This window comes from Mustela lutreola, chromosome 8 (genome assembly GCF_030435805.1).
Source record: "Mustela lutreola isolate mMusLut2 chromosome 8, mMusLut2.pri, whole genome shotgun sequence".
Lineage (NCBI taxonomy): Eukaryota > Metazoa > Chordata > Mammalia > Carnivora > Mustelidae > Mustela > Mustela lutreola.
The window spans coordinates 42,182,106-42,202,950 of record NC_081297.1 but is presented as its reverse complement, the minus strand read 5'-3'; the positions used below and the strand labels follow the sequence as shown (position 1 = coordinate 42,202,950).

Here is a 20,845-nt window from a genome sequence, read left to right as displayed (position 1 = left end):
CATTGACATATTATGTTATATTTGTTTCAGATATACATAATGTTTCAATATTTGTGTACATTGCACAGGATCACCACAATAAATCTAGTTAATATCCATCAGCAATATATAATTCCATTTGTGTGTATGTGTGATGAGTACTTTTTTAAAATTTTTTTTATTTGACAGAGATCACAAGTAGGCAGAAAGGCAGACAGAGAGAGAGGATGGGAAGTAGGCGCCCCGCTGAGCAGAGAGCCCAATGCGGGGCTCGATCCCAGGACCCTGGGATCATGACCTGAGCTGAAGGCAGAGGCTTTAACCTACTGAGCCACCCAGGCACCTCTTAAATTTTTTTTAATTTTTAAATTTTTTTAAATTATTTTTATTTTTTTTCAGCATAACAGTATTCCTTGTTTTTGCACCACACTCAGTGCTCCATGCAATCCGTGCCCTCTCTAATACCCACCACCTGGTTCCCCCAACCTCCCAACCCCTGCCACTTCAAACCCCTCAGATTGTTTTTCAGAGTCCATAGTCTCTCATGGTTCACCTCCCCTTCTAATTTCCCCCAACTGCCTTCTCCTCTCTATCTCCCCATGTCCTCCATGCTATTTGTTATGCTCCATAAATAAGTGAAACCATATGATAATTGACTCTCTCTGCTTGACTTATTTCACTCAGCATAATCTCTTCCAGTCCCGTCCATGTTGCTACAAAAGTTGGGTATTCATCCTTTCTGATGGAAGCATAATACTCCATAGTGTATATGGACCACATCTTCCTTATCCATTCGTCCATTGAAGGGCATCTTGGTTCTTTTAAGATTTACTCTTGGCAGCTTTCAAATATGCTGCATGGTACCATTAACGAGAGTCACCATGCTGTACATGACAAACCCAGGACTTATTTATAATTGGAAGTTTCTACCTTTTGACTTCCTTCCCCCATTTTGCACACACACACACACCCCAACCCCCTGCCTCTGGCAACCATCTGTCTATTCCCTTGATACATAATAGTTTGACTTGGGCAGTGGAAACCATGAATTTAGGGAAGCTATAAGAAAAGAAATGATGCAGAAGAAGTGCAAACAGCCCCTCCTGCTCCACGGGCTGGCCCTTCTGGGTCATTCACTATTTGCCATCTTTCACACCCAACATTTCCAAAGAGTTCTCCTCCACTGCATGACTCATTTTGTTCCTCTACCACAGCCTCCACATTCCCAGAACCTTGGACACCCTGAAGGGCTTCTCCCCCATCCCCTTCCCTCTCTGCCTCCTGGTGGCTCCACTCCACCAAACCTGTGTCCAGTCTGGGCCCTCACTGTCAGGCTCCCCATAGGGTTCCTGTGGCTATCAGACACCTCTGAACCTCAGTCGTGAGCCTGGTTTGACTTATTTCCCTCATGTCCACTCACCTCATGAAAATTAAGACTTGAGCCTTCTGTGGCCATAAAGACTTTTCCAGAATATTCCTAGACAGTTTAATGCACAGAAGATCTCTAGGAGGCTCTATGACCTTAATCTATAGGCAGACATTCTCCCCTCTGATACAGCTGGAAATTCTCATTATAAATACGCTCTAAAGTTACTGTTTCCTAAATACCAGTCTACCGACAAGTGTTGGAGGGGTTGCGTGAAAATCAATCAAGCCCCAGAGCCAGAGATTACGATTTCATGTTCCAGGGTGAGGCCTGGAAATCGGTATTTAAACAATGACCAAACCCCTCAACATTTTCCTCTCCAGCCAGGTGTGGAGACACTGCTTAAAATGTAAGAGGGACAGGTATTCTAGCCCCAGAGACATTCTCTTACTTCTTGCTTTAAGCAAAACAAATATGGCAACCTCTAGCCTATGGGGTGCCAGGCAGTCCGTCACACGTACTGGGTGAGGACAAAGATGGAGAAGATGGAAGAAAAAAACTTGTGATCTCTGTCCTCAAGAGTTCAGAACCTATTCGGATGAGAGGAGACTATCACAAATGAAAAACACTGAAGAGCAATTATAGAATGGATACAAATAAATGTATATTAATATTCTGCAATTAGGAATTAGGAAGAAGTGTGGTTGACAGGCAAAATAGAGGTAGAGAAAGGCCAAATTGGTGAAGGAGAAAGGAGCATTAAAGACTCTGAGCTGGGAAGAAGTTCATGTTTACATCCAAACTGTTGGCCCATCTGCTTCTTTCAACTAATATACAACCATTCTCTGGAGAGAAGTACGGAGGTTCAGGCAGGGGGCAGCTGGGAGGCTAGAATAGGAGTGGTTTGCATGTTACCCTTTTGAGCAGCAAAAACAATCCCCTGTATATACTGGCAGTAAGCTGGGAATGCCTGAAGTGGAGGAAATCAAGCTCATGGCCTGCAAGACAGGCAGGCCAAAGGTGGAGCTAAGGAAGTAAGAGTTCTCTGTTGTCTCACCTGCTCCAGTTGGAGGCTGTGTTCCTTTTGCTATGGTGCATTTCCTCACCCTGACTAACCCCAGCCACATCCCGCAGCCGTGAGCAGCCCACGCCTCCTCCTCTTTCCAAGAGGAAGGCATTTTCCCCAGGCTACAATGGAGAACCTCTGTGTTGGCAGTGGAGAGAGGTCTGCGACTATCAGGACTGGGGGCCTCCTCTCCAAGGCGCCCCACCAAGGACCCATCTCTGCCCCAGGAAGGCCCCACAGACTCCCACCCTGAGGGTGGAATGGGTTTCCTGTAATCCAGGATTTCCCAGACTTGCCTGCTTGTCAGAATCATCTGGGACGCTTGTTAAAAATACAGATTTCTGGGCCCCAAACTACAACATTTGAATCAGAATCTCCAGAAGAGAGGCTTTATATTAAAAAAAAAAAAAAAAAAAAAAAAATTTTCTTTGGACAGCAGGGTAAATCTGGGAAACCTCACTGAGCCTTGAAACCTCTGTTTCCCCTGGGTGACCAGCTGCTGCCTGGGCTGAGAATAGCATTCTTGGGGGGGGGGATGGTAATGTGTTTTTCTGTCTAAAGACCAATAGTGTAACAGTAATTACTAACCTTTATCAACTGTGTGCCAGGCTCTATACTAGGGGATTTTTTAAAGAGTGGTAATTATATTTTTTCCAGTTTTATTGAGAAATAATTGGCCACACATCACTATAAACTTAAGGCATGCAGCATGATTTACATTTATTATGAAATGATTGCCACAATAGGTTCAGTTAACATCCATTATCTTAAATAAATACAAAAAAAGAAAAGGAAAAAAATCCTTCCTTTTGATAAGAACTCTTAGAATCTACTGTTAATATCATAGAGCAGAGTTAACCATAGTTGTCACAGTGTACATTACATCATCATGACCTATTTATCTTATAACTCCAAGTTCGTATCTTTGACCCTCTCATCCAATTCTCCCTCCTCTCACCCCCTACCTCTGGCAACCACAAATCTGATCTCTTTCTCCATGAGTGCAGTGTTTTGTTTTTGTTTTTGTTTTTGTTTTTAGATTCCACATATAAGTGAAATCTTATGGTATTTGTCTTTCTCTGTCTGACTTATTTCTTTTAGCATAATGTCCTCAAGGTCCATCTATGTTGTCATAAATGGTAGGATTTCCTCATTTTTTATGGATGAATAATATTCCAGGGAGTGTGTGTGTGTGTGTGTCTGTGTGTGTGACTGTGTGTGTCTGTGTGTATTATATATGCCACAAGTTCTTTGTCCATTCACCCTTTGATAGACACTTGGGTTGGCTCTTATAAATAATGCTGTGAAGAACATGGGGAGAGCAGATATCTTTTTGAGTCAGTGTTTTTGTTTCCCTTGGATATATTCCCAGAATTGGAATCACTGGATCATATGGTAGTTGATTTTTAACTTTTTGAGGAACCTCTATGCTATTTTCCATAGTGGCTGCACCAATTGACAATCCCACCAACAGCGCACCAGGCTTCTCCTTTCTCCAACACTTGTTATCTCTTGTATTGTCACCTTACTGTGCTTTTTATTTGCATTTCCCTAATGACTAGTGATATTGAGCACCGTTTCATATATATCTTCTTTAGAAAAATGTCCATTCAGGTCCTGTACCAAATTTTTTTAAACACTTACTTTTAAAGATTGATTGATTGGTTGATTTGAGAGAGAGAACACACGCACCCAAGAGAGGGATAAGCAGACTCCACATTGAGTGTGGAGCCCAATGCAGGGCTGAATCTCAGGACCTAAGCTGAAGTCAAAAGTTAGATACCCAAACGACTGAGCCACCCAGGCACCCCTGTGCCAGATTTTTGAATTGGATTATTTGGGGTTTTGGTTTTTGGTTATTGTTTTGTTTTGTTTTTGCTGTTGAGTTGTCTGACTACTTTCTTTTTTTTTTTTTTTAAGATTTTACTTATTTATTTGACAGATAGAGATCACAAGTAGGCAGACAAGCAGGCAGAGAGAGAGAGAGGGAAGCAGGCTCCCTGCTGAGCAGGGAGCCCGATGTGGGACTCGATCCCAGGACGCTGAGACCATGACCTGAGCTGAAGGCTTAACCCACTGAGCCACCCAGGCGCCCCTGTCTGACTACTTTCTATATTTGGATATCAGTCTGTTATTGGGTATATGGCTTGCAAATATCTTTTCCTGTTCCACAGGTTGTCTTTTCACTTTGCTGATGATTTCTTTTGCTGACTGCAAGCTTTTTAATTTGATGTAATCCCACTTGTTTATTCTTAATTTTGTTGCTGGGTGGGCTGCCTTTTTTTTTTTTTTTTTTGGTCTCCTGTAATCTTCCCAATAACCTAGTGAAGTATTTGCTACTGTTATCTTTGTTTTCTCAGAGGCAAACAGAAGGGAAGTGACTTGCCCAAGTGCAATTAACATTTAGCAACCGACAGAACTAGGATGAAACTCAGGCTTCTGACTTCAGAGCTCCATCCACTCACCATTGCATATTACTGATCTGGGACCTTGCAATGACTAGCTCCACACTCTAATTGTGAGCTTACCAGTCCAATCCACACCACCGCAGCTACCCCCAATGAAAGGGGAAAAGAAAGAGTTGTAATTTATCTTGAAATTTCTAGTGGGTGTATGAGTGAGGAGTGATGTTAAAGGAAGCACAGAAAAAAGGACACTAATCTCCCCCATGCTGGTCCTCAGGTACTGGAACTCCTTAAGCAACCTGGTGGCATCCTTGCTGAATTCTGTACGCTCCATTGCCTCTCTGCTGCTGCTCCTCTTCCTCTTCATCATCATCTTCTCCCTCCTGGGGATGCAGCTCTTTGGAGGAAAGTTCAACTTTGATGAAATGCAGACCCGGAGGAGCACATTTGATAACTTTCCCCAGTCCCTTCTCACCGTGTTTCAGGTATGGACCCTTCTCTGCTGGGATAATGAGTGAGAGGGTTGTTGAGTGGTGGGGTTGGGTTGTGGGGGAGAAAAAGTGGTGGGAACTTTCACCTTGTACTGGGCAACCAAAGCCAGCCTAGATCAGCCATGGAAGGTCCATGCCCGGGAGAGTCTTGAGTTTTTTCTGTAGTCCCCCCTACCCTCAGTCCCCCATGGAATCCCACTGTTGGATGGACCACTGGGGGAAAAAATATAATTGAGTAGTTCAAAAACTCTTGTTTAAACATGGAACCCTTTATTCAAATAAATTCTACATGAACACCCAAAGTACAAACAGAGGAAAGGAGACTGTGCTTGTTGGGGGAGGGGAAGATGATGAAGCTCTGTCTTTTTACACACCATGCTTGTCACCAGGAAAAAAATGTAACTAGCCCATCAAATTTGTCATTTCATAGATATATTGGTGTCGGGTAAAGCTAAAGTAGCACTTGTTGAAGTTTCAAAGTAGATTGATTTACAAGAAAAATATGTGGGTGTAGCCCAAATCTTAAAGATGGCACCCAAATGAGTAACGCTGGGGAAAGCTGGAACAGCACAGTACTTTCTCAGTGAAAACATTCATGTTTGTGCAAGGGCCCAGAGGAAAGGCTAATAGTGGCCATCTTGTGCAGTCGATTAGAAGATACTTTGACCAGGAAGCCTTTCCAGTCCCTTCTCAAATAATATCGTGCCAGAGCCCGTGCACTTTGTCTGAGGGTGGACTCAAAGTTGCCCAGGTGCTTAGCTCAGAGCCCCTGGGAGGAGAACTGGGGGCCAAGAGGAGGGAAAGAGGTGGAAAAGAGATTTTAGACAATTTTGTTAACATAGTGGGGCAGGGTAGGGGAGTTTTGGGGTTTGCTGTTGGTCTAACGCTGTGTCCCTTATTGGTGGGAATGTGTCATTCAGATCCTGACCGGGGAGGACTGGAATTCGGTGATGTATGATGGGATCATGGCTTATGGCGGCCCCTCTTTTCCAGGGATGTTAGTCTGTATTTACTTCATCATCCTCTTCATCTGTGGAAACTGTATCCTTTGCTCCTGCCTCCCCGCCCCTGCTGCCCCACCCTCCCTCAGCCTGCAGCAGGATGCCAAATACAGGTGCCCAGGTCCTGACTCGGGGCTGAAAAGTGTGGCTGCCCGCCCACAGGGCCCCCAGGCAAGCAGGGGAAAGGTGTGCTCTGGGGAGAAAATGTGTCCCTTTCCAGAACCACCTTAGCCGTGGAGGAGGGTCTTGGTGGAAGCCTGGAGCTTTGGTATAGGTGGGGATATAAGTTCATCTTCCCAAACCAGTTTGGGCTGTAGTGTTGCCCGACTCCAGGAGGCATGTTCTCATTATAGTCTGGGTGAACAATGCCCCCTGGTGTTGTGTACGGACAGCTGCTCACATAGATTCCAGGGTGAACACACTTGGCCTATGGCTGCTGGAAGTAAGAAGTGCCGTCCAGGGGACCTGAGCCGTCATCCTTGAAATGACCTTCATCTCTCCTCCCTGTTTTCTGCTCAGTGTCCCTCCCTCTGAAGCTGCTCTCCAGGACTATCTTCCAGGCGGAGCCAGACAGGCTTCACCAGGCAGACCTGACAAGTGCTTGCAGATCCAGGCCATGGGCAGGTTTCTGGGGTCTCCAGCCACAGGCAATCTAACCCCATGAGGGTTGTGTGCAGAGGAGATGGTAAAGTAGAGGCAGCTCTGGCCCAAGATTCCGGTTTAAATCAAGGCTTAAATCAAGTGCTAAAAGCTCGGGCATTGCTGCCAACAGAACGGCCTTACCTTTTACCAGCTGGGTGACCTCAGCAAACTAAAGGTTCTCTGTCTCAGTGTCTGTAAAATGGGTGATGAAATATCAGGGCCTACTGCTTAACATGTCCCGGTGAGGTTTAATGGGATGATGGTTGCGAAGCCCCTGCTGCCGTGGTGGGGGGCCGGGGGCGGGTGTACGCTGGCACCATTGGACAAGCCCTTCACCCCTGCGGGTTGTGGCCTCCTGGTATGGGAAATGGTGTGGCTGTCTGGGAGCCTGGGGGTGGAGGTTAGACTTAATGAACATTAAGGGCCCATGCAACTACGCTTTTTTGATTCTGCTTCTCCAAGCCACAGTGTTTCTCTTCAAGGTGGGGGTGGGGAGTGGGGCGGTGAGAAGAAAAGGGCCAATAACCACTTCAATTCGGAGTTCCTGGGATTCAGCTGGCTCTGGCTGGACGCTCCAAAGGCCTTTGTATGCACAGGCTCACATGAAGAGTTGGCAGAGAGATCAGGCACCTCCTCAGTGCCCGGTTTTCATGAACCGCTCCTAAGAGCATTCTGCATTCTGCGAGAGACAATGCGGTTTATTATGTCAATTACAGCCAGCCACCTCAGTAGGGAAACCAATAAGGAAACCTGGCAATTAAAGAGCAAGGCAGACTCACTACCTAACTGGCTGCCCATTCCAGCCTGCAAGCTAGCCTGCTCTCGACCCCTTGGAAATCTCCTGGTCACTAGGAGGGTAATGGGGAGGGAGAGGGGCGGAGGAGGGATGCCACTGGGCTGGGTACCCTCGGGGTGAGTCACCACTGAGCTCACTCTGTGGAGCACTCAACCACTGCATGTCCTGCACCCTCCCTGCCCCCTGAGCCCATCAGAAACCCCAAGGCCAAGGGTCATTTTCTTTAAGAATGGACACAAACAGATATCCTACTGAATGTGTTCTTGGCCATTGCTGTGGACAACCTGGCGGATGCTGAGAGCCTCACGTCTGCCCAAAAGGAGGAGGAAGAAGAGAAGGAGAGAAAGAAGCTGGCCAGGTAACCCTCTAAGCTTACCCAGCCCTGGGGCCCCAGGGTCCCAGTTCTGATTGCCACTCCCATTAGTGGTAGCAAGAGGCTTGGGCACTGGCCTCTGTAGGCCAAAACTCCTAGAAGACACCGGGTATGGGGCTGCCCACAGAAAGGTGGTCCTCTCTGCTAATACCTAGGCATGGCTCTGAAGTAGGGACCGTCATGAGTTACAGTGTCTGTGAAGGTGTTGGATTTCCTCACCTGTCTAAGAAGCTGGAGGGTGCTCTTGAGAAGGGAGGTCATGAGAGGTGGAGGGAGTGAAGGGCGCAGAGAGGAGGAAGGCAGCCACTCAGAAGGGAAATGCTGTTCCAGCTGAGTGACTCCTTTTCACTATTTGATAACTCATCTCCGGCGTTCAGAAAGCAAGATAAGACCCTGCATTGTCTTCTGTCATTGTCTAAATGGGACTTCATCAGCCATACATCTGCTAGATACTGAGCAGAGTTTCCCAGAAACCAATCCTGAATCAGATCCAGAAACTTCCTCTGATTCAGACAAGGACTTGTAGCAGCTAAGAAGCTGAAAGAGGCCAACTGAGTACCAGACAGAGCAATGTGTGGCCAGGCCAAGCATTGTGGGCCTGGCCCAGTGGCATCTGGGATTGAGTGGCATGTACCATATGCCCCAGGTGAAGGAAGATGCATGTAAGCCCAGGGAACCTGTTCCCACCAGTCCCCAGCAGACCACGGGGTAGTTTATTTCTTCATGTTTCCTATCATTCAGTAAACATTTAATTTTTCCTCCTGCTGACCGGCCAGGACTGCCAGCCCAGAGAAGAAACAAGAGGTGGTGGAGAAGCCAGCAGTGGAAGAGACCAAGGAGGAGAAAATTGAACTGAAATCTATTACTGCTGATGGAGAGTCCCCACCCACCACCAAGGTCAGAAGCCATCTCCTTCCAGGATCTGGGAGGCCCATTGCTGGGGGAGGGAGGGCACAGTCCCAGGCAAGGCACACTTGGAACGGAAGGAGGAAAGAAGGAAAGGGATTCAATGAAAGAAAACCCATGTGGGTGGCACAGGAGGGCTAGCAATGTGAAGAGAAGGCCGGCTGGGTGAATCCCAGCCTTCTGTTGATGTCTTTAAGGATATACACAAGATAACAAGGACCTATTTTTGAGTCAACAGCTTAGTCATTGACTATAATGCAATTTCAAGGCCTCTCTCAGCCTCTCTAACTGGGGAATGTATCTAACTAGATTCTTCCTGCTTCTCTCGTTTGGTTGCTTAGATCAACATGGATGACCTCCAGCCCAATGAAAATGAGGATAAGAGTCCCTACCCCAACCCAGAAAATACAGGTACCAATCCCACTGCCTAACCCTGAGGTTGGGAGGTTGGGGATAGAAATCTAGATTCTAAAGCCGTATGGAAGTAGCCATGTGTTAGGGACGGGTGGTTCCAGGTTCCGTCTCCAGGTACCTTGCACGACGAAATGTCTTCTGCCTCTGTAGTTAGGCATTACCAACTATCATCCAGAGGGGAACTTTGCTCCTGGCTTCCTCATAATAACGACATAACATTAAATAAATTGTGTTTGAGCAGTCTTTTACGTCCTTTGGAAGGTGGATTCTATAGACATTTAAGGTTTTATTATATCCTATGCCGTAAAATCATTAACTTATATAATTTGCAAGTTGCAGCATTACACTTACTTAATAATAATAGTAAATCCTGACTGTCTTATCCTTACTGGGGTTGGGGGGTGGGGCAGTGCTGAGTACAAGGACAGTACCACCACACATATCCCCCCTGGTTGCTTCATAAAATGCTTTCATGTATTATAAAAATAATTCTTCACAACTCAGCCTTCTCATCTTCTGATACCTAAGTTGGAAGGCAGTCTCCTCTGAGAGGGCTTACTATCAGAGGTCCTCAGGCCGCCCTCCATCTGTCCTCCTTGTGTGCAAGGACTCAGGCAGCCATCTTTGTTTCCCTTGGGAAGCAGGCTGGCTGTGATCATTTCCCCCTCACTTACCTCCTGCCTCCTGGGAAGGAGGATTTGTTTTGCTGCGAATTGGACCAAAGGAAGAGCAGGAAGGGTGTCCGAAGCCTGAAAGCTCTATTGGGTGGAAATTCTTACAGGATTTCAAGGACTAGACATGTTGGCCAAAGTCAATGGGGAATCCTGTCTTGATCCTGAATCATCAAATTAACTCTGAAATGACATTTTGGAGATAAGCCAGGGGGAAATTGAATAGGGACTGAAAACTAATGATTTGAGGTAGTTTTTGTTTATTTTGTTATTGTAGTGGTGTTATTGTAGTTCTAGCCTATACATGTAGATGTATATATGGATAGACTCTAAAATATTTAGAAGTTGCTTAAAAATATACTCCAGCAGCTCCTGTTGAAGCTGGGTAGGGAGGCTCACTGCACAAGTCTCTCGACTTGTGTGTGTATTTTCCAAATTGAGAAAGAAAGATAGTAATGAAAGGAATCCCCCTGGGCCCCAGGTGGTGCTAGCCCTAACTGGCCTGGTGCCCCCGCACACAGCACAGGGGGACAGCATGGATTTGAGGGCACTTTCCCATGTGTGCCCAGCTCCTAGGCAGCTCAGGCCTGTTCCTTCTCCCTGGCGGTGGGGCAGCTACACCTGCGACCATAGTCTCCAGTTCCATCATTCTAAATATACTGGTGCCTTTTCTCTTCTTTGTTGCCCTTTGAAAGAAAGGGAAGCAGGTCAGGGGAAAAAAATAACGAGGACATTGTCAACATATTAGCCACCGCAGAAAAAGTGCCTTTGTTGACCCAGCTTTGAGGATTCTTGGAATGGTTTTGCTTTTAGACTGAAAAGTTCTTCCCACATTCTGCTGATTTGTCAGGATCCTGTAGGTTTTTTGAGTGTCCCTTCCCTTGTCATGTGACCACCCTTCTCCAGCCTCCTGCAGACCCACCCCCTCCAAGGTTTCTCTTGGTCCCAGGCATCTCACACACCTGTATTGAGACCTCTGGTTCATAGGTAGTTGAGGTTGTCGTGCCTCAGCCCACCACCACACTCAGGCCTTGAAGACCAGCCCCAACAGCTCCCCATTTGTTCACTGTCTCTGCTTTTCATTTTTTCACCCAAGGGTGGTGTCCTCTTAAAGTTGGTGGTTCCCCATGTCCTCCCTTCCTCCAAGGGACCAGTCTCTGCTTCCCGGCTCCCCCTTCTCCTGCCTCTGCAGGGCACCTCCTGGACCCTAATTCCAGATGCAGCAGAAGTCCCCAAGAATCCCTCCCAGGATCACTTGGCCTGCTGTCTCTGTTCTGGTCAATATTTCATTCCCAGCTGTTCCTCTCTCTTCTGAACCAGAAAAGGCAAAGAACCTGATCTGCCATTGTCCTCCCAACCCTGCCCCTTCTGCTTTGTGGCCTTTGGGCCTCTGGCCTCTCCTGTGCCCACTTAACCCAGATGCCTTTGGGAGGCAGTGCTTGTGGACATCGTACCTGGCCCACGTACAGCCAAACTCCCGGGATGGGGAGGTGCAGGGCCAGAGAATACTCTCACGACTCCTCCTGCCCCCACATCTCCCTCCGGCTTCCTCCTCTCCCTGCTCCCATGCCCGTGCCCTTCCCCACCCCCGTCCCGGCCAGGTTGTTGTTCTTGCTTGTCCAGGTTGCACCCAAAGGTGAATGCGGATGTGATTGAGTGGGCATGAACTCCAACCTGCAGTCCCCTAGCCAGGACCCTTGCCCTCAATGAAACACCCCATGGAGGGGCCTGTTTCTGATTTGCACAAAGTACCAACCGGCCAGCAGTGGCTTGTCAGTCCTTCCCTCCCTGCGGAATCTCCAAAGTTCAACAGTTGGTTTGAGTCTCCCTGCTTAGCATACATTAAATTTTAGAAATATCTGCTTACCTAGGAAGGGTGCCAAGACTGTGCTTTTATTTAATCGAGTCATTTATTAGAGGAAACATACAGATGTGTGTTTGCAGACTAAAAATTAATAAAGACGCTTGAAAAAGAAAAGTGAATGACACCAGAGAATGCACAGGGAGTCTCTGTTCTTCCCGATGCTTTGGGAAGGCTCCAGCTGCTTCAAGGGGTTTGAATAAGAGCAAAGCCATGAGGTGGGCAGTTGTGGGGGGAGAGACAGCCAGCCTGCATGGACAAGAGTGGGCTGGGCTGGGCTGGGCTTTGTTTTGGGGGAAGGGGAGAGACCATACTATTGTCATAGACAGGGAGCTGGAAGAAACCATGGAGGTATTCATTCACTTAATAACTACTAATGAGACACCTACTGTGGGCCAGGCACTGTGACAAGTGCCAGGAATACACCTGCGGGCAAGACAGGGAAGGTCACTGCTCTCCTGGAGCTTACAGTGGGGAGACAGTGTCTTCTGGGGAGACAGATAGTGAGCAATAAAGGAGGCCAACAAAAAGGTCATGAGGGAGCAGTGAGCAGTCCGGAGATAACGAAGCCAAGGGCTATGTGAACAAGTTCCTCAGTGGCATGAGGCTGCTTTGGCTGTGTGGTCAGAGAAGACCTCCTGAAGGAGGCAACATTCCGGATGAGGCAGAGGGCCTAGATGTATGGAAATCAGAAGAAAGTGCTTTCTAGGTGGAGGGCTCGCAAATGCAGAATCTCTTGGGCAGAATGGTCTGTGGAGGAATCCAAAGAGACCACCATGCATGGAGCAAAGAGAACGAAGGGGAATGATGGTGGGTGAGACAGGCAGGAGCCAGTAGGGCAGGGTCTCTGAGGCCACCTGAGAAGTTCCCATCTTAGTTGGTGCCATGGAGACTCACCCGAGGTTCTCAGGCAGAGGAAGATAAGATCTCATGTCTGAATTATCTTTAGTAGACTGTGCAGCATGAAAACAAGGCAGTAGATGGCCAAGAGTAAAACGGAAAGCAGTGAGGGCATTAGTAGCAGTCCCGTGAGAGGCAGTGGCCACTTGGGCCAAAACTCTGTTTTGGTGCTGTAGATACAGAGAACGGGCAGAACTTGGGACGCATTTGGCAGGACTTGCTAACAACCTAGAAGTCAGCGAGAGAAAGTAAGTAATGGGGGTAGATAAGGTTTTGGAGCTGAGCCAGCAGAGAACAGGCCCAGTGCAGCAACAGGTGCAACCTCAGGCTTCCGTCTCTGGACGCTATCCACAGAGCTCGCTTCCGGGGGCGTGGCCTTGCCAATCATGCCAGGGAACTCTGGGCCACACTCAACACTGTAGGTCCCTCCAGGGCAAGAACCACAGCTTTGTGTTCAGTATGCTGTAGGCGCTAGGTGTTAGTAATATTTTTATCTGAATTGGCTGAGAGCAAAATCACAGGGACGAAAATGAGTATCAAGTGAGGCGGGGGGGGGTAGGGGGGGTCGGGTGGCAAGGATCACTGAGGACCAAAAGTGAGGCGTCCAACTACATAGGGGGTTTTACTTTTGAACACGGGCACCTGCCCTCATGAAAGCCACAGCAACTCCACAGTGCGCTTCTCCACACCTCCGAGAACGGATCCCTAAGGGAGTCCACCGGCATCCAGCGCTGGAGTGTAGGTGGTTAGGTTCCCAACCCCCAAAACAGAACTTGATCTTACTTTTTTCCTACTCTGCCAACTCCGTCCTTATACATAATACATGCAAAGCATCACAGCTGTCAGATTTCTGGCCCTTTACAAATTTGGGCTTGTCCTTTAGACGTGGTTTCCTTCTAAACACTATGCCTGGAATTCAGCTGGTATGTGTCTGAACCTACTGGCTTGCTTCTCCCTTGCAATAGGAATCAGGACCGAGCTTCATAATCAGCAGAGCAGGCTACTGCAGATGAAAGCAAAACTTTTCACCAGGAACTCGGAAATCCACAAAGCTAGTAAATATGTTTTTCTTTAGACACGAATGATTAAAGCAAACATTAAATTACCTGTTACCAAATTATCATGAATAAAAAAGCATTGTTATCATGAATAAGAAAGTTGTTAATTTAGAGCACAGCTGAAAAGAATACAAATAGTTGGGCAGGAATTGAAGAGACTTCTCAATGAAATTTCATTTGTAAATATTGCAATTTAGGCCAACTCCAGTTTTATTTATTTTGCTTTACTGGGAGACTCCGCATCTCTTTTACCTACCAAGGTGTGGCTGGAAAGCTTCAACCCTTGGCCCAATACAGTTCTTCATCTCATGTCTCTCTGCTGCTAAAAATATTAACTGCTTTGCTGGTCAACTCTAATTACTCCAGGGTGGGGTGGGGGGACTGATTTATGCCTATATTCTGCTGGTCCTCCAAAAAAGCCTTGGGCCCCTAAATGCTTCTTGCTTGAGAACAAACCATGCTCTGTGCCAGGTATCTTTTCTTCTCTGTTCCACCTGACTTCATTTTAACCAGAAGAGGAGAGAGCATGAGGAGATGTGGCTGGTCTGTAAGATAAACTTCCGTAACTATCTTTCCAACAACCGAGTCTCCTTCTTCTTTTGTAAAGTCCTCTTCCTTATAAAGCAAATGTTGGTGTGAACATGTAATCATCATCAAAAGCCAAGGGCGGCTACACGCTGGACAAGTGTCTCTCTCTATACTGTCTCTCTCAGCACATAAAGAGATACATGTAAAATCAGGTATGCTGGCTATTGGGTCCTAAGTGCGAGTGCATGCAGGAGGCCAACGGGGCCCCAGAATTGCAGGCAGGTCATTCTGGAGAACCCAGGTACTCAGGAGAGCCAGGTGAATGATGCTGTCTGACATGGCAGTCCTTCTAGCTCTGCAGAGAGGGAGATGAGGGCAGTCCAAATAAGGAGACAGCATGAAGAAAGGAAAGGCGAAAGCACATGGCGAGTGTATCCATTTCCTGGAGTTTTCATAACAAATAACCATGAACTTGAGGGCTTCAAACAGCAAACATTTATTTTCTCATGGTTCTGGAGCTTACAAGTCTGAAATCAGATGTTGACTGGTTCTGGGGAGAATCCTCTCTCACCTCTCTGTGTCTCTGCTGGTGGACAGCCGTCCTTGGCCCTCCTTGCCTGTCAGCCTCATCACCCCTGTCTCTGCCTCTTTCTCCACGTGTATGTCTCTGTGTCTCCTTATAAGGACAGCAGTCCTTGGGTTTAGGACCCACCCAACTCCAGTATGACTTCATCATGACAATACCTCTGCAAAGACACTCTTTCCAAAGTTAGGTCACATTCTGAGGTTCCAGCTAGGCATGAACTTGTGGGGGACATTATTCAACCCACCACCATGAGCCTTCAGAAAACAGGCTCATGGCAAGAGTAGAAAGCCTGTCAGGGAAGAACAGCAGGCAGAGGTCGGACCGAAAAAGACGCTAAACACTACTTTACAAACTAAGAGTCTTTCCTGTGGGCAGAGATCATAACAAGAGCTAACTTTTATATAGAACATGTTATGTGCCAAGAGCCACTCTGAGGTATGTATGTGCTGTTTTCCCATTCTCTGTGTCTCAGGGAAACTGAGACACAGAGAAACTAAATGCCAGAAAGAAACAGAGCCAAGATTTGGGTCAAGGCATTGGCTAGAGAACCCATGCTTTTACTCCCATTCCCTTACTAGACATTTTTAAATGCATTTGGTCAGAACAGGATATGTAGTCATTTCCTACTATGGGCAGTGACCTTGCAAGCAAAGGAGTAAGCCATTTGCTTTTGGTCCACAGTAAACATGACCACTAGCCTGGAAAACAAAGGTGCTTCTTTAACTGGTGCTGATGCCTAGAATTTTGAATGAAGGGCCTCTTGTGTTCAGCATCATTGCTCTATTATCCCTAAAGTGCATAATTTTTTGGTATTTTTCAGGAATGGGAGTGTTAAATTTAAACTCCTAGAACCTTTAAGGATAGGGCTGCTTGCAATTCAGCTGAGCCTTACATGCAGCCTAGACAGGCAAGACACCTGGCAATGTCCTAGTCTTACCTGATCAGCTTTCCTAGCACTTTTTTTTTAAGATTATTTATTTATTTATTTATTTGACACAGAGAGAGAGAGATCACAAGTAGGCAGAGAGACAGGTGAGGGATGGGGGGGGGAGGCTCCCTGCTGAGCAGAGGAGCCCCTGCTGGGCTCAATCCCAGGACCCTGAGATCATGACCTGAGCCAAAGGGAGAGGCTTTAACCCACTGAGTCACCCATGTGCCCCCACCTTTCCTAGGACCTTACATCTAGGATGACCAACCATCCAAATCCGACTGAAAAGCCTCCTGGACTGTGGGAATTTCACTTTGGAAACTAGGACGATCCTTGGCAAACCGAGATTGAACTAGTCACCCTACTTACAACCCCCTTTGTCATGTGCTGCCAGAAAAGTCTAACAAAGATTCCAGCACTCACGGGGAGAGAGCTGAGTGTCTTAGTTGATACCCCTCATTTTCAGAGACGCAAATGGTGTCTTGATTCTGGTCAGTAGGAAGGTATCTGGAAGTAGGCAACACAGCAGTACAAGCTCGTGGGCATAGTAGAGTTATTTAGACTGGTGCTTTTTTTCTTTTTTTTTTTTTCTTTTCAGTGTAACAGAATTCATTGTTTTTGCACCACACCCAGTGCTCCATGCAATACGTGCCCTCCTTAATACCCACCACCTGGCTCCCCCTGGCTCCCCCAACCTCCCACCCCCTGCCCCGTCAAAACCCTCAGGTTGTTTTTCAAAGTCCATCATCTCTCATAATTCACCTCCCCTTCCAATTTCCCTCAACTCACTTCTCCTCTCCATCTCCCTATGTCCTCCATGTTATTTGTTATACTCCACAAATAAGTGAAACCATATAATAATTGACTCTCTCTGCTTGACTTATTTCACTCAGCATAATCTCTTCCAGTCCCATCCATGTTGCTACAAAAGTTGGGTGTTCATCCTTTCTGATGGAGGCATAATACTCCACAGTGTATATATGCACCACATCTTCCTTATCCATTCATCCATTGAAGGGCATCTTGGTTCTTTCCACAGTTTGGCGACCGTGGCCATTGCTGCTATAAACATTGGGGTACAGATGGCCCTTCTTTTCATGAAATCTGTATCTTTAGGGTAAATACCCAGTAGTGCATGCTCTATTTTTAATTAGGGATGCTCTATTTTTAATTAGAATTGTGCTTTTTTTCTTGCAGGAGAAGAGGATGAGGAGGAGCCTGAGATGCCTGTGGGCCCCCGCCCCCGCCCACTCTCGGAGCTGCACCTGAAGGAAAAGGCAGTGCCCATGCCAGAAGCCAGTGCATTTTTCATCTTCAGCCCCAACAACAGGTGCGCAAGAATGGTGGGGAAGGTGGGACTCCACTCCCTTCATGCCACATGCTCAGCAGATGCCAGTATCCTCCGACCTCTAGTGGAGCCTGGGACTCTCCCAACTCCCCACAACTTGTGTCAACAGGTGCTGATTTGGGGAAAAGCACCCTGTATTCCAAATCAGAAGACCTATGTCTGTTTTTCCCTCCATTTCTTGACACATGTAAACTCTATTTGTAGTCTTTTGGTGATTACCCTTGGTAATTTACCAAGTCTATTTAACTTAACAAAGTTTAAGGTTCAGCAGTATCCTGGACCTCCTCTTGCAAAATAGAAGGAGCTTATACTATTTTAACTCCTCTCAGCCCTCCTAATTTAAATGTTGTTGTTGTTTAGTATTTTAGTCCTATTTTTTTTTAATTTATTTATTTGACAGACAGAAATCACAAGTAGGCAAAGAGGCAGGCAGAGAGAGAGGAGGGGAAGCAGGCTCCCCGACAAGCAGAGAGCCCGATGCGGGGCTCAATCCCAGAACCCTGGGATCATGACCTGAGCCGAAGGCAGAGGCTTTAACCCGCTGAGCCACCCAGGCGCCCCTTTTAGTCCTATTTTTAATGTAACAAGTTAGACATTGTCATCATTATCATTATTATTCTATCGACAATGTAGATTTGGATGTACATACAACTTGCTATTTTAGTTATTCACCATTTTTTCATACATCTCAGATCCTCTTTCTGCAATCATTTTCTTTCATCCTAAGCACATATTTTTAGGAGCCCCTAGTGTTCCATGATGGTAAAGTCATTTGGCTTCTGTTTATCTCTAATTGTTTTCATTTCTGTCCTTAGAAAATAGTTTTGTTACGTACATAATTTTGGGTTGATAGAATTTGTCTCACAGTGTGTTAAATATATTATTACACCATATCATTCTTTCTATCATTGCTTTGTAGGTAATCTGTCCTTTATCTCTAGCTGCTCTGAACATTTTCTGCTGCCTTGGTGTTTAGACTTACTATCATGTGTCTAAATATGGATTTTTTTCTCTTTGTCCTGCTCAGTTTGGAAACCAGGTGGGTCACAGAAACCGGGGACTCTTAGGCTGAGCCAACACCCTTAAGAAGCATCTGGAAGAAAGTTTCCCAATCTTAATTTAGGTCCAAAGGAATCTCACCAACTAAGATGATGTATTGAGGTCATAATCAAAGATTTAGCATTATGGATTTATATTTTTCTCCAGTTCTCAAACAACATTAAAAATCAGAATAAGAATTTCTAATTCTTGAAAAGTTGCAGCCATAATCTCTTTATTCTTTCCTTCTGACGAAATTGGCCATATGTTAGGTCTTCTCATTCTGTCCTCCTGTCTCTTAATGTGTCTTGCAAATCTTTCATCTCTATCTCTTTTGGTGTTTGGGGTAGTTTCTTCAGATATACCTTCCAGTTTCTTCACCCTGTCTTCAACTTTGTCTGTGTTACTGTTTAAGCCAGTTTTTATATCGACTTTATTCTTTTTTCATTTCAAACATTTCCATTTACTTCTTGATTTTCCAGCTCCATCTGTCTATATCTAATACACCCCTTGTTGAGTTACCATCTTTGTGTTCAAGTCCTTTATTCTGTCAAATATTCAATATACAGTTGTTCTACGTTCTCTATCTGATGCGTCCAATATACACAGTCTCTCAGAGAGGGTTCTAAATCATTCGTTTGTAGTTTCTTCTGATTTCCCATCTCAGTGGCTCATCCTCTTATGCACTAAATCGTTGATTATGACCTCAATACATCATCTTAGTTGGTGAGATTCCTGTGGACCTAAATTAAGATTAGGAAACTTCCTTCCAGATGTTTCTTAAGGGTATTGGCTCAGCCTGAGAGTCCCAGGTTTCTGTGACTCACCTCAAGTCTGGCTTGGAATGCAGTTTCCTGACAGCAGTGTTGCTACTGGTATCTATCCTCAGGCAGCTCTGCCTTTCCTGGCTACCTCTCACACAGACCCTGGCTCAGTGGGTTTGTTTATCTGTTTGAAAAGGATAATCATTGCAGACCTCTTATCTCTGATGAAGCCAGAAATGCCTCAAAGGGTTCAGCCTTTCCAGGATTTGCTGCTTATGCAGCACTAGGGTCTCTCAGAACATTTAGTCCACCAAAGTGCTGTGAGCAGAAGTCTGAAAGCATGGATTCAAGCCCTGAACCCTCCCCCTCCCAACACACACACAAACACTACAATCTGTCTTTCTGGGCCAGCCTATCTTTCTCGGGTTTCAGTGTTTTTATCTGTAAAATGAAGATAATAACACCCATATCCCATTCCCAAGCTGCCAGTATGCAAGAGTACACAAGACGCACTTGGCATTCAAGGATCTAGCATTTGTGACACTGTCAATGAGTGCCCAGAGGTCCATGCACATAGTTCTTTGTAATTACTCTGAGGTGTGGAATTGAATTGCATGCCCTGAAGCTATTACACAGTAGCAAATTGCCTAGTCAGAGTGCAGGCTGAGCTGGCCTCTTACCATCCCCGTCTCCGGGTGGCTCATTCCCTATACATAAAAATATGAAGATCTTATGAAATGATTTTTTTTAATAGTGGGGGAAAAAAAAGTCCTCCCCCACCACCCAAAGAGCCAGTTGTTAATGTCACAGAAATTGATGAAAATTTGGGGATTCCCAAAGTTCTCAGACGTAACCCTCCAAAATGTCAAAAGCTAACTGCCTGTGAAAGTGCTTTGGAACTGCAAAATTCTGTGCAGATGTGCTTCACAGTGGGGGCGCGGAGTTGGGGTGGGATGTGGTTGTCATTACCCAGCAGCAGTAAGACCTCAGATGAAGGGCCCACCACCCAACTAACAAGCACCTTTCCCAAGCCAAGCAAAGGAGCATTGAGCTCCAGAGACCCGGGAGTTCCTTCCCTGGCCTACCTGACGTGCTTCTGTCCTCTCCTCCCCACACAGATTTCGCCTCCAGTGTCACCGCATTGTCAATGACACGATCTTCACCAACCTGATCCTCTTCTTCATTCTGCTCAGCAGCATTTCCCTGGCGGCTGAGGACCCCGTCCAGCACACCTCCTTCAGGAACCATGTATGCATTCCCTGTTGTCCCCTGCACCCCTTCCTCCCGGGAGTGGGACTAGGCCCACACTATGACTGACCTCAATCAGGAGCCCAATATTATATTCAGATGCACAATAAACATTCTTTTAAGAGATTAGGGCTTTGGTAGAAACCATCAGAAACAAATATAAGAGAACATGTACCCAAATGCCTCCAGCTGGCCTGATTGGCAAAGTTCAGGACTCTCGTTGCCCTGTGGATATTTCCCTAAAGGCTCTGATTCCTTACATACTTAGTTTAAAAAAAAAAAAAAAAAAAAAAGGAGCTGCTGACTTCCTGCCTTGTTCCCAATAAACTCTGACCAGTCAGCCACTGGGGAGGGGAGCATTGTCAAGTAGGTGCCACTGGTGAGGCTGACCTTATATAAAAGAAAGCTCCAATGACCTTGTGTAGAGTAGAAAACTAAATTTGGAGACCAATCCAAGGCTCTGGTGAACAATATTG

General features: G+C 46.2%; 1 protein-coding gene across 42 annotated transcripts in view; it reads left to right on the top strand.

The window, feature by feature from the left end:
* Positions 1-20,845, top strand: part of CACNA1C (calcium voltage-gated channel subunit alpha1 C) — a 744,856-nt gene that overhangs the window by 615,860 nt on the left and 108,151 nt on the right. For all 42 annotated transcript variants that reach the window (XM_059184363.1, XM_059184367.1, XM_059184359.1 and 39 more), the window contains 7 exons: positions 5,094-5,301; positions 6,228-6,348; positions 7,990-8,104; positions 8,896-9,016; positions 9,367-9,436; positions 17,169-17,301; positions 20,240-20,369. In XM_059184363.1, coding sequence (XP_059040346.1) covers positions 5,094-5,301; positions 6,228-6,348; positions 7,990-8,104; positions 8,896-9,016; positions 9,367-9,436; positions 17,169-17,301; positions 20,240-20,369 — 898 coding nt within the window. The remainder of the gene's footprint in view (positions 1-5,093; positions 5,302-6,227; positions 6,349-7,989; positions 8,105-8,895; positions 9,017-9,366; positions 9,437-17,168; positions 17,302-20,239; positions 20,370-20,845) is intronic.